The sequence below is a fragment of the Anastrepha ludens genome, chromosome 2 (assembly GCF_028408465.1).
Source record: "Anastrepha ludens isolate Willacy chromosome 2, idAnaLude1.1, whole genome shotgun sequence".
Taxonomy (NCBI): Eukaryota; Metazoa; Arthropoda; class Insecta; order Diptera; family Tephritidae; genus Anastrepha; species Anastrepha ludens.
This window is the reverse complement of record NC_071498.1, coordinates 113878788-113891867: the sequence shown is the minus strand read 5'-3', so window position 1 is coordinate 113891867 and position 13080 is coordinate 113878788. Positions and strand designations below refer to the sequence as shown.

The 13080-nt window shown below is 38.3% G+C and overlaps 1 protein-coding gene across 4 annotated transcripts in view; it reads right to left on the bottom strand.

Annotated features, from left to right (window-relative positions):
- Window positions 1–13080, bottom strand: part of LOC128855128 (protein single-minded) — a 105176-nt gene that overhangs the window by 62250 nt on the left and 29846 nt on the right. The window contains exon 1 of one of the 4 annotated variants that reach the window (XM_054089781.1): window positions 9456–9688. The exons of 2 other annotated variants lie outside the window; for them this stretch is intronic. Coding sequence is in view for 1 of the 2 variants with exons in the window: in XM_054089778.1 (XP_053945753.1) it covers window positions 9391–9403 (13 nt within the window). In the remaining variant the exon portion in view is untranslated. Of the gene's footprint in view, window positions 1–9390; window positions 9689–13080 lie in introns of those variants that run through there. One more of the 4 variants, XM_054089778.1, reaches the window with a different exon arrangement.

Sequence of the window (13080 nt, the reverse complement as noted above, 5' to 3'; positions counted from 1 at the left end):
ACTTTTAAAAAAATATCGAGAGTGATAAGGTTCGACAACAGGGAAACACGAAGTGAACGAAGATCGCTGGATAAATTTGCTCCTATACGTGATTTGTAGAATCAATGGGTTGAAATATTACCTAAGCTTTACAATCCAACGGAAAACGTGACCATCGATGAACAATTAGTAGCTTTCAGAGGAAGATGTCCATTCCGCCAGTACATGCCAGCAAAGCCTGCAAAGTACGGAATCAAATTTTGGGTACTTTGTAATTCAACAACGAGCTATGTTTGGAACATCCAACCTTACACTGGCAAGGCAATCGGAAGAACGCCCGAAAAAAATCAAGGCATGCGTGTTGTTCTTGATTTGATTGAAGGGCTAAAAGGACATAACCTCACAACCGACAATTTTTTCACGTCTTAATTGGCACAACAATTATTGGAGAAACGTATTACGATAGTAGGAACAATACGCAAAAACAAGCCCGAACTACCACCAGACTTAGTTAACATAAAAAGAAGACCACTAAATTCATCAATCTTCGCTTTTACCGAACAAACAACTCTCGTTTCGTACATACCTAAGAAGAATAGAGCTGTGATTCTACTTAGCACTCTAAACCTTGATTCAAAAATTAGTAATCGTCGAGATAAAAAGCCAGAAATAATACTGGACTACAATAAATGTAAAGGTGGTGTAGACACATTGGACAAAGCTGTAAGCGGTTACACTTGCAAACGAATGACAAAACGGTGGCCTCAAGTAGTGTTTAGTAACATAATCGACATTTCAGCTTATAACTCTTTCGTTTTATTCAAATCCGCCAACCACACCTGGAATGAGGGCTGTCTTACAAAGCGCCGTTTTTACTTGGAAAACCTTGGTATGCAGCTCGTAACACCCTATATAAAAAAGCGACAAACTTTACCACGAGCACATTTTTCACTTGAAATTGCCAAAAAAATACGAAAGGATTCTCAACTGGATGCACAACCATCATCATCAGGTCAATTTGGAAACACGTCGGAAAAGAAAATAACTAAAAGAAGTCGATGTCAACTATGCCCAAAAACTGATAACAAAACAGGATTAGTTTGCGACATTTGTAATAAATATATATGTAAACAACATTCTAAAACTATTACTTTGTGTACAAACTGTCTGAAATAATTTATTTCTTTTTTCTTTCATTATTAAATACACTTTATATTTCAAGTTTTCGTTATTCATGAATATCTTTTTGTTATTGAATAAACGTTTTTGTTCAAGTTTGTATTATTCACATAAATATAAAATAAAAATTTTCATAAATATATTAATAAAAAAATATGATAATGGAATAAATATATTTGGATTTTCATTTTTATTTAAGATACCCATTTAATGGAAAAAAACCTAACAGTAAAAATAATCAAAAACCAAGTATAAACCTTGAAAATATAGTATTGGGTCAAATTTGACCCGAAGTCCGTCCGCGTCAGTTAATTTGAAGACCGTAGGAAGGTTAATGTAATGTTAGACAAAATGTTCTATACCCTGCGATACTCCAAGCCCACTTCACTTTATGTCACATCAGGTGGGTTATATCTGGGTCTGCTATAACCACAGGCGTAGCAAAACAATGATACCCAAGTTGCCTAATCCATAGGAATGCGACAGCAGAACGGCTAGGGAGAAGACGCTGAGATGATTACATTTCCTTCTTCACACAGGTTCCACAAAAGGGAGTCGATGCAATGAGGAGACTCACAGCTCGTATGCTTAATAAAAAATGTCCGGTTGGGCATCCCAATATGCGAGAATCGCGGCTTTATTAGTCTTAGAAATGAGCAGTGAGTAGGTACCCATATAAAAGGAAAATCAGGCACTCCCCGACTAGTTTTGAGCACACTACTTAGCTATTTACTTCCTTCACAATTGTTACAAAAGTGAGCAGTCACTCAACTGCTTCTTGTTGTTGGAGAACTTCTCGCCAAATATGTGCTATGGCACCAGCATTTCAATTTCAAGCCAGCCATGGCCATGTTAAACAAGGCCTATCTCCAAATGCCTGCCTACTCTTCATTTGAGAGGATGTGAATAAAGAAGGTTCCGCTTGTATCTGGTCAGTCACCACAGAAATGAACTTACGTAGCTTAAGGTAGCACTAGCCTCTTAGTCTGATTTGACGGCGATGTCCAGAAATGCCGTATTTAGCATTGCACTGATTCTAATGAGGGCAGGCTTTTGGATTCCCTCAATATTGGAACTCTACGTTAGCTTTCTATCAAAGATTAGTCCCAGATGCTGAATTCTGTCAGACGGTACCATCACAGTATCGGCTACTGAAGGGAGTTCAGCTCTGAGTATCTTAGATCTCCTTCAGCCATCCCCTTAACAACTGCGTTTAAGTATCCCTGCATCAATTCGTACATAGTGCAAAGAAATTTTGCCGCGTAGGCAATCACCCCACAACCCCTTTTTCTCAGCTCCTCCGTCGGTAAGAGGCATAATAAATATTTCACATTTTGTCTAAGCTTTTTTAGAGTTTACAAAGTAGTTAAATGCAAAGCTAAAAATGTAAATTTATTATTCGTAGTGAAATTACAAAGATGGAATTATCTTTTATAGAACTTCCGCGTCACCAAACAACAATAGTCATCAAGCACACATTTACTCATCGAAAAGGCAGATAGTAAAATTGTAATGAATGACTAATGCATATCAATAGTGAAAAACCTGCAACACCAGTAAGTAATCTAAGAAAGGGATTTAAAAAATATTTATAATAAAAATATAGGTACAAGCAATTTTTTTAAGGGACTTTAACAAATGAAATATCGAATGCAGCAGCGGAACGCTGGATCTGGCAATATGGACGTCGAAACTGGGATTCGCTCTGATAGAGCAATAGCTAATCTTATTTAATGGCTTAGAAGCTGTAAATTTGCATGAGATAAATTAATTTAGTTAATTTCGAAATAAAGATAAAAACGTTAAACACTTTTTCCTCCAGCTAATATAGTTATATATATTCTTTTGTCGTGTTCCCTTGGTAATTTGCAAATGAACTTTCCTAATATTTTTATTATATAAGTAATAAATTTTATTATTTTGGGATATACTTTTGTATGGATGCACTCGTATATATTTATTACATAATATTGTTAGTTGGTTGGTAGGAACCTGAGAGACGCTTTTTTATGAGGCGCTTTTTCATGGTAGAAATACACTCAGAGGTTTGCCAAGTGCGACTACCGGGCACTACGTAATCGCAGTCACACACAACCCATTCTGCTACGGCGGCCGCCGTTATATAGGTTAAAAATAATTTTAATACGAAAAGTCCTTAAATTCAACTTTTCAAATGTAAAGTACGCCAAATAATTTTCCTATAAATATTTCTATAATGTCTCGTAGGTAGGTAGGTAGGTAAAATGGCAAGAGTGCCACAGGCACACTTCAAGTAGCACTTACGTGAAGTTTTGATACCACAATGTGGACCATTTCCTGTGCAAAGAAAAAATGTTTGGGAAGAGAAAGCCTTCTACAGCCAACCAGTGCTGTTGGTGTAGTGGAGGAGAGAAAAGGGATCTAGGCTGGAAAATTTCTTCAAGTCATCCCCAAAGGGCATGCTAAGGAATCTCAAGCGTCTAGCCGCCAGAGCCGGACATTTGCAAATAAAGTGTTCAACAGTCTCTTTTTCTTTGCAGGATCCCCACAGCTTTTACAATAGGGGTTGTACGGAATTCCGAGCTTCTCCGCATGATTACCGATCACCCAGTGACCAGTGAACACCGCAATGAGTTTGGAAATTGAATGTCGGGAGATTCTCATACCTTAAGCGTTCTGTTTCTATCGTATTGGGGCCATAGTGTTTTCGAAATAGCACACGATGATACTCCATCTGTCTTGTGCTTTTTTTTAGAAAGAAATTGTGTAGGTTCCCTTTAACAACGGACAAGGGGCACCGATGTCTGAGAGGGGGACAGCTGAAACCGGTTCTGTCGACCGCTTCCTGGCAAGCTCGTCGGCAATTTCATTTCCCTCTATATTCCTGTGCCCAGGAACCCAGATAAGGGAAATGTTTCCTGCTCGATCGAGATGTTTGAGTTCCTCCTCACAGGAGTTCACCAGAAGAGAGCTGCAATACGGCGACGACAGGGCCTTGATCGTAGCTTGGCTATCGGAAAAAATATTAATGTCTCCCTCCCAACAGCGATCCCGAAGCATTTTGCATGCCTGCAGAATTGCGAAGACCTCTGTTTGAAAAACGCTGCTCGTTTCCGGCAGTTTAAAGGAGACCGAAATGCTGGCTGATTTAGAGAAAACCCCCGCTCCTACTCCAGATTCCATCTTGAATCCGTCAGTGAAAACAGAGATACCTATATCCATGCCGACCCTCTCCTCCTTCCAGTCTTGCCTGCTCGGAAAGATAGCCCTAGCACAACCCTCAAATCCCAGTTTGCGGATTTAGAGATCAGTGCGAAGAACAGAGAAGGAAGGGGAGATCTGCTTCAAGATGCTACTATGTCCTACAGGAAATTGTCTCCAGAGGCCAAGCTCCTTTAACCTAATAGCGCTCTGAGCAGCAATGGATTTAACTTGCAGATCCACAGGATGTCTCGTACTCAAAAGGAAAAATTGCAATTAAAACGTAAGTGTTTTTGACTCTCAAATCATACCTAACTAACATAAATATGTCGATTTAACACACGCACATTGAAAACACACTTTTTGTCCCAGATGTACATATAAATTAATTTCTTCTTAAAAAATGGGCGGCCGCCTTAGCCGAATGGGTGGATGCGAGACTACCATTCGGAAGTGAGTAGGTTCAAACCTCCGTGCATGAAACACCAAATGAGAGAAAAAGTTTTTCTAATAGCGGTCACCCCATGGCAAACCTCTGACTGTATTTCCCTTAAAAAAGCATTTGCCGTTCGGAGTCTACATAATATATATATAATTTCCAACTTATTGGAAAAAAATGTGCAATGTGATAAAGAGAATTATAATTTTTTTTTTTTAATTTATCAAGATTAGGAAGCAGTTATGAAATAGTTTTTCGAAATTCCCATCCGTTTACAAGTTACAGATAGTGTCATGCAAGTGGTATGCGATAGTGGTGCTTGTACTAATAAAACTTGAACTTTACAATGGGCTTTCTTCAGCAGCCAGCTTTGTTATCTCAAAAACTAATGCGCAATCAAATTTATTCTAACGTCATTGTAACGTCTGCTAAACGTTTTTTTACGAAGCATAACACATCAAGATATTAAATTTCGACTATGGCCACAGGTCTACCGATTAATATTCTGGTTGAATTGTTGATTTTAAGAAAGCAGAACAGTCGCTCCAGATATTTGAAGTCGTTTTGACTGTATATTTTAATGCGAAAAATTTAAAATATTATTAGTAAGTTAATAAATATATCGTGTAAGCACCAAAATATTATCTGCTTATTGTTTATCAGAAAAAGTGAATAAAGAAGTGTAAAAAACAGTCACAGTTTGTGGTGTGTCTCAAGAAATTAGACACCTTTGGACTTCTTTTGGTGGGCGTACGTCAAAGCGCTGATTTGGGCTAATAAACCAGCTACTATTAAATTTAACCAACTGTTATGAGCTCTATATTACGTATAGCCAACAGGCAAACAATTTGCAAATTAATTAAAAAAAAAAAAAATTCCAATGTAACGGATGAAAAATATGTCAACATTTTTTCTTAAATTTACCGATTGGCCGGAAGAAATGTTTAAATATCCTCGATAAGTTAATAAATATTATATATTAAAGATAATTTAGTATATTAAAGCCACATCTAGCGAAAAAATATAGCACCTCAAAATATTGACCAGATTTGACTAATTTTCGTTTCTTTAAGGTTCTTTATTTTTTTTTAAATTAAAGTATAGCTTATTATATTACACGGCGGCCGCCGTAGCCGATTGGGTTGGTGCCTGACTACCATTCGGAATTCACAGAGAGAACGTTGGTTCGAATCTCGGTGAAAACACCAAAATTAAGAAAAACATTTTTCTAATAGCGGTCGCCCCTCAGCAGGCAGTGGCAAACCTCCGAGTGTATTTCTGCCATGAAAAAGCTCCTCATTAAAATATCTGCCGTTCGGAGTCAGCTTAAAACTGTAGGTCCCTCCATTTGTGGAACAACATAGAGACGCACACCACAAATAGGAGGAGGAGCTCGGCCAAACACCTAACAGAAGTGTACGCACCAATTATTTTTGTTTTTTTTATACATATAGCTTATTATCTAATAAAAAGTATATAAATCAAATTTTAGACTTTATACAAAAAATATAAATCTTTGAATAATTTTCGCCAAAATTTTAACATTTTTATTCAGACTTTATACAAAAATTGTAAAAATTTAACAAATGCTCGCCAAAATTTCAACATTTTAATTTTCAGGAAAAAAATTGAGTAGGTACTTAGCCCAATAAATACAATACAATTACAATTACAATTAAATTCTACAATAAGAAAGTGCAAGTTTAAAGTTGCTCAAAGTTCTAGATGTTTTCCGATCTTTCTTCCAGAACCGAAGACCTCGGTAGCCAACGCTCTTGCTAAATTTTTGTGCATTAATAGTAATAATATTAATTGGCGCGCACACTTCTGTTAGCTGTTTGACCGAGTCCTCCTCCTATTTGAGGCGTGCGTCTTTATGTTGTTCTACAAAACGATTGAAAAAAATTTTTTCTAATAACGATCGCCCTCGGCAGGCGATGGCAAACTTCGGAGTGCATTTCTGTCATGAAAAAGCTCCTCATATTTATAATTATCACTCTTGCAAATAAATAAATAAATTAAAATAAGTTTAAAGAAAATATGTCGTCCTTTCGTATGCTAGGGAAAAAATTACCAAAAATCTATGAGACTTTGAGCCACTTTAAACTTGTACTTTCTTTTACTAAAATTGAATTAATTTTCAGAAGTTTTAGAAATTCTGATTAAAAAGCTTAAAATCTTATTGAAAATTTGTTGAACTTTTATATATTTTCTACAAAGTTTGAAACCTTGATTTATATGTCGCTTGTTATAGAATGCGATATATTTTTGTAAAAAAAAGCATGAAAATGCTGAGGTGTTATAAAGGGTGTTTTTTTTTTTTTTAGGTTAGGTTTTCAAGATGGAATAAAACGTATATAATTTAATGTTATGGCCAAGAATTTAGCTTTATTATAATGATAAGGGGTTGCCATTATGTTTTAAAAATGATTTCGGGCAAGTGGCCGCCGCGGCTGGCTCGAATAAATTCCAGCCGAGAGGCCCAATTTTCGACCACTTTTTGCAGCAATTGGGGCCGTATGTCAGCAATAACGCGCCGAATATTCTCTTCCAAGACGTCAATCGTCTCGGGCTTATCTGCGTAGACAAGCGACTTCACATAGCCCCACAAGAAATAGTCCAGCGGTGTTATATCGCACGATCTTGGAGGCCACGCCACAGGTCCACGGCGCGAGATAATGCGCTCACCAAAAGTTTCCTTCAATAAATCGATTGTTGCATTGGCTGTATGGCATGTAGCGCCGTCTTGTTGGAACCAAAGGTCGTCCACATCAACATCGTCCAATTCAGGCACGAAAAAGTCATTAATCATGGCTCTATAGCGCTCTCCATTGACTGTAACATTATGGCCGGCTTCATTTTTAAAGAAATATGGACCAATGATTCCCTCTGCCCATAGAGCACACCAAACAGTGACTTTTTGAGGATGTAGCGGCGTCTCAGCAATGGCTTGTGGAGTATGTTCACTCCAAATGCGACAATTTTGCTTATTGACATACCCATTCAACCAAAAGTGAGCTTCATCGCTGAACAAAATTTTCTTGTGAAAATCGGGATCGGTGGCCTTCTCGTTTTGGGCCCATTCACCGAACGTGCGACGCGCTTGATGGTCGTTCGGCTTCAATTCTTGCACGAGTCGGATTTTTTAAGCCCGCAAACCAAGATCCTTCCGCAAAATCTTCCATAAAGTGGATGGGCGCATCTCCAATTACTGCGCGCGATGGCGGATGGACTCATTCGGGTCTTCTTCGATACTCTGCTCCACAGCAGCAATAGCGTCTTCGGTGCGCACTGTACGACGTCTCTGAGGATGCGTATTATCCACTAGAGCAAACGTGGTGCGAAACCGATCCATGGTTAATCGAATTAGTGACTCTGATGGACGATTATGTCGACCGAATATTGGACGCAGCGCGCGATGCGTCGCGCGAACCGAACCATTATTTTCGTAATAAATTTGCATGATTTGCAAACGTTGTTCAGGTGTAAGTCTATTCATTATGAAATGGCAAACCAAACTGAGCATAAATCAAGTGACAGCTGTCAAAAAGACCATCTACGAAAAAAGTAGTGCCAACTTGAAAACCTAACCTCAAAAAAACACCCTTTAGTTTTTAGCAGGCTGTAGTATGCGTTCCAGCCAGTGTGCCTGTCAGCGCTTTATTCGGCTATACGTACACATTTTTTATCTCTCGAAAGCTTGAAAGATAACTAGTCTTCAGTACAATCGAAGACAGTTGGTTACTTGCTATTTATGCATGTATTTTTATACACATGTACACACATATGTTGCGCATAGAAAATTTTGCCTACACCTCTTATTTTTTAACTTCATTTTCTTGTCCTGTAAATTTAATTCTCGGTAATATGATTCAATCAGGGTCGAAAATATTTGTAAATTAGTTTGACGGCAATTTTTCAATGTAAATTTGTACAATCATATGCAGTGCAACTCAGCATAAGTATGTATGGACATGTGTAAATATGTATGTGAATATAGCAAATTCATTCATTCAGGCAATGCGCATAAAAATCAAAATACTGTGACGCATCCCCATTTGTCTTGCTCTTTAAAAATTGGTTGTTGACTTAATTTTTTTATTATTTATTTGCTTTGTTTAAGTACTTTTTGAATGATCTTTTTTTGGTTGCTTTGCTGTCATTAAATTCACTGAAGCTGCAACAATATATGGCTGCGTTATACGATATCCCAACGCCCAGCTGCAGTCTGCAGTGTAGAGCGTGCAGTGTTTTGCAGCTAATGGCAAAATTCATTTTGCAGCTACAACAATTATGCTGCTGACAACCACCGTCAGGCGCAACAACACCGTGCAATTCCATTTCCATGCTCCAGACGAAACAAATTACAAGCTACTGAACAACATTCATGCATAGAGTGGAAAGCGGGAAGCTCGCGATTCTGGACCGCAAACTCACACATCATATAGCACATACTCGAATGTATAAATGTATGAAATGTATGTGTACATGAGGGTGTACAGAACAGCAATAAAAATATCCAAATTAAAAACAAACAAATCTCTTTTTCTCATTTCCCCATAAATATTACGAACCAAAAAATGAAATGTAAGACTAATGTGCACAATTATTACTCTTTGGATCCATCTCAAAGTGCTGCTGGAGTTGAAGCAGTGTTGTCGCTGTCCGGCATACTAACTTTGTGAAGGGACGGCGGTGAGTCCAGCAGTTGCGGCGAATGAGCCAACGTAATATTCGTATACGCAGGAAGCTGCAGCGGTCGGTCGAACTTCGCGATTCAAGCAAAATGCGGAAAGACAGGCAGGCAGGCAAGCGGGCAGACGGACCTCAGCTCCTCTAGAACTGCAGCATTTGATGCCAATTACACAGTTGCAATTGTGTTGCGCACAAAATTCTTGGCTGGCTCGGTAATTCAAAACTCAAAAATACAACTTACACGGAGGACGGCGACGACTACATCAATAATAGCAACGGCACTAAACGCTATGTACGATCGTATTAAAACCGAACCGAAAAATCGTAAATTATGATTAAAAAAATACCAAAAACAATAAGCGCATGCGCGACGTACTTTATGGAGCGCGCAAAGAACGCGCGATCAACAATAAAAACAACAATACTGGAATCGTACAAATTATGTGCCTTATATTGCAAGTAGTATTTGGCAAAAACAAAAAAACAATATCACACAAAAACTCAAAACAGAAACAGCAAACGAATTCAAAACAACGACTTAAACCTGAGATTTCTTTCTGCCTTGTGGGCGCTGCTAACGACAGCAACCCTAAATTCACTGGCAATGGACGCGATGCAACTAAATGCTGAAATGTCGCCAAGCCGCGATTGGAGCGAACACCCCAAGCGTTGTACTGATCGCATGGCCAAATATGCAGCGGCTGTTGCTGAGAAGCGCGGGCATTAAGCGCGCACGGGCGCCGCCATATCATATGCGACGCCAACAACACTAACTACTAGTATTGCTGTAAACTCGAGCAAAGCTGGTAGCTCTTACCCAGCTGGCATTCGGCAAGTGCGCAAAGCGAGCCCTATCGCTTGCTAGTTGGCACCAGCTGTTAGAAGTACACTTTTCACTCAATTCCAGCTAGTGTATTGGAGCTAGTGTGCAACATACAAATATACTTTTACATATTAACATATATGCATGCATGTAAGTGTGTATGTACGTACTATGACCGACGTTGTCACCGCGCTTAACCAATGTCAGCCAAATCAAAATAAATAATAATCATATATTTTACACTCCGTGACTTGTGTTGACTTTGCAAAATTTTGCATTTCATATGAAAATTTCACTTTGCCAACTACACTTTTACTCAGCGACTACTTGAGTGTCCACTTTTTGACTGTTCGACTTTCAGGCAGATAAGCTTGCTTGATCTTTATTTTTTTACTTTTCTGTTGTTATTTTTTTATTGCTTTTCTTTTTTTGTGTCCCACACTGCAGCTACTTTCATCAGCGTTTTAATTTTTCGCTTACTAAAGTTCTTATTTCAAGTACAAGTACATTTGTATGGTGGCTTTCTTCGAAGCTAACCGAAATTGTGCTGATACAGAACTATCATTTTACATATAAGAAAGTGCATACAAATATATCCACATACATACTTACATACATACAAACGCTTGTATGCATTCATATTTATATATATACATACATGCACATGTGTGTCCATACTTGTATGCGAATATGTTTACAACCACTCAACGATTTACCTTTGTCAAAGTCCAGACCTTAGTCAATATCCATTGACCAATGTTGGGCATTATGTAAAGTGTTGGTGTTTGTTACTACGGCTTTTATTACGAGTAATATTTGATTTTTATAGATACAAGCAGTTTATTGCGACAGAGGACAAAGCCGGGTTGAAAAAAGAAGCTCAAGGGCAAGGCGAATTCATATATGCTGACACCGATAGTACAAAAACAAAATTCGCTTATGGTAGTTACATTTTGTGTATAGGCTTCGGCTGGAGAAATGGTGAAACGAAGGTTTTCTGAAGGTTTGGGTTGTATATAAAAAAGTCATTTCTTAGTTTTCCCATTCTGGCGCTTTTAAGCGTTTTTGAAGCGTTTCAGTTTTAAGTTGCTGCTTCCGGAGGAGTATTTAAAATAATTTAAACTAATTTAAATGCAAAACTTTTACCATCAAAAGTTGTTTCTGGGCGTTTACAGGTACGAGGAAGCTTATTATTAAAACTTATTAAAAACAAAAAATTCATGAATTTGTTCTATAGGTAAAATGCATAACACCTTCAATGAAAAAAAAATTATAAAAATTCAACGGGGTTTTCTAGCACTTTTAAACTTGCATTTTATTATACAAAATTAACCTCCACTTCTGTTTTTGAATAACTTTTTTAATAAATAAAAGTAATGATTTTGAGTAATGGAAATATTTATATCGACGCACTTCATGGCTTGTCTGTTTGTATGTTATGCTGCAGCTCTCTAGTTCACAAGTGGCAAATATGATTGATGTACGACGCCATTTGCAAAAATCATAAATCTTCCGATAGGGTGATTAATTTTGCGCCTCCTTGTACTTAAATTTGATGCGCTGCAAAACTGCGTACCCATTTTAATATTCTCATTAAAAAGTTTAAAATTTTTATTTATATGGTTTTTTATTTATTTATTTTGCATATTGAGTCTATGAAACAATAATTTCTTACAGATTAATTAACAATTACACTTAAATTTGGGCAGCGTTTTCAGAATATAAATAAAAAATTGATTTAGGCAAAGAAAAATCAAGATCGATAGATTTTGAGAATTGCTTAATTTCGCAAACAGCCCTTCGAATAGGTGCATCACGGGCATAATTCGTTCTAGCATTAACAGCATAGAATTTTTTTTTTCCTTGTTCACTCCTTTCGAGAGCATAGGGCCTCGACGACAACACGATTCTGTGTTGTTATTTTTGCACCGTCCCATGAGATGTCGGCAATCTGCTAGTTCGCGCAGCATCGACCTTCTTCAAGTGTTTTTTGGTCGACCGCGGGTTCCACTCCAATGCCTTTCTCGTGATGCTATCTGGTGGTTTTCCCAATATGTGACCTATCCATCGCCACTTTCTGCATTTGATTTGCCTAAGAATGGGTCCCTCGTTCGTTAGTCTCCACAGTGCGTCGTTACTGATGGTGTTTGTCAAATGATGAGAAGGCATTTGTTGGTGAAGGATTGTAGTCTCTGTGTGGTGGTGTTAGAGACCAGCCATGTTTCGCTTCCGTAGCCCAAGAATCTTAAGATGGATGTACATCGTGATAATAAGAGCAATGATGACATACGGAGCGGTCGCTTGGGCATCGAGAGTCACTCTCTCGCCAGTGCGGGTAGCGCTAACTAAGCTTCAGCGCTTAGCATGAGGGGCGATGCGGACCTGTCCTACGGCTGCGATGACACTGCTTTATATAACAATCAGCTTAGCGTATCCTGCTGAATATTACCAGAGAAAGCCTCGAAAAAGAAAAAGTAATGCCATCTAAAAACAGGGAAGTGCTAAGGCTGCAGCCCCCCCTTACCCAGCTACCCAACGGTGATACCACTAAAGTAATCAAGTTGGAAAAGAAGTTCAGAATTGAAGTGAACAATACTGGAGTAGATTTGCATTTGAAGAGAAACTCCAGGAGTATACCCTGTACTGGTACTCAGATGGCTCGAAGACCCGAACAGGCACAAGCGCTGGAATTTACGACCTCAGAACTAAGTGCTCTGTTCCTATGGGCAGTTTTCCAAGCATATTCCAAGCGGAGATGTGCGCCATTTTTTCTATGTGCAGAGAT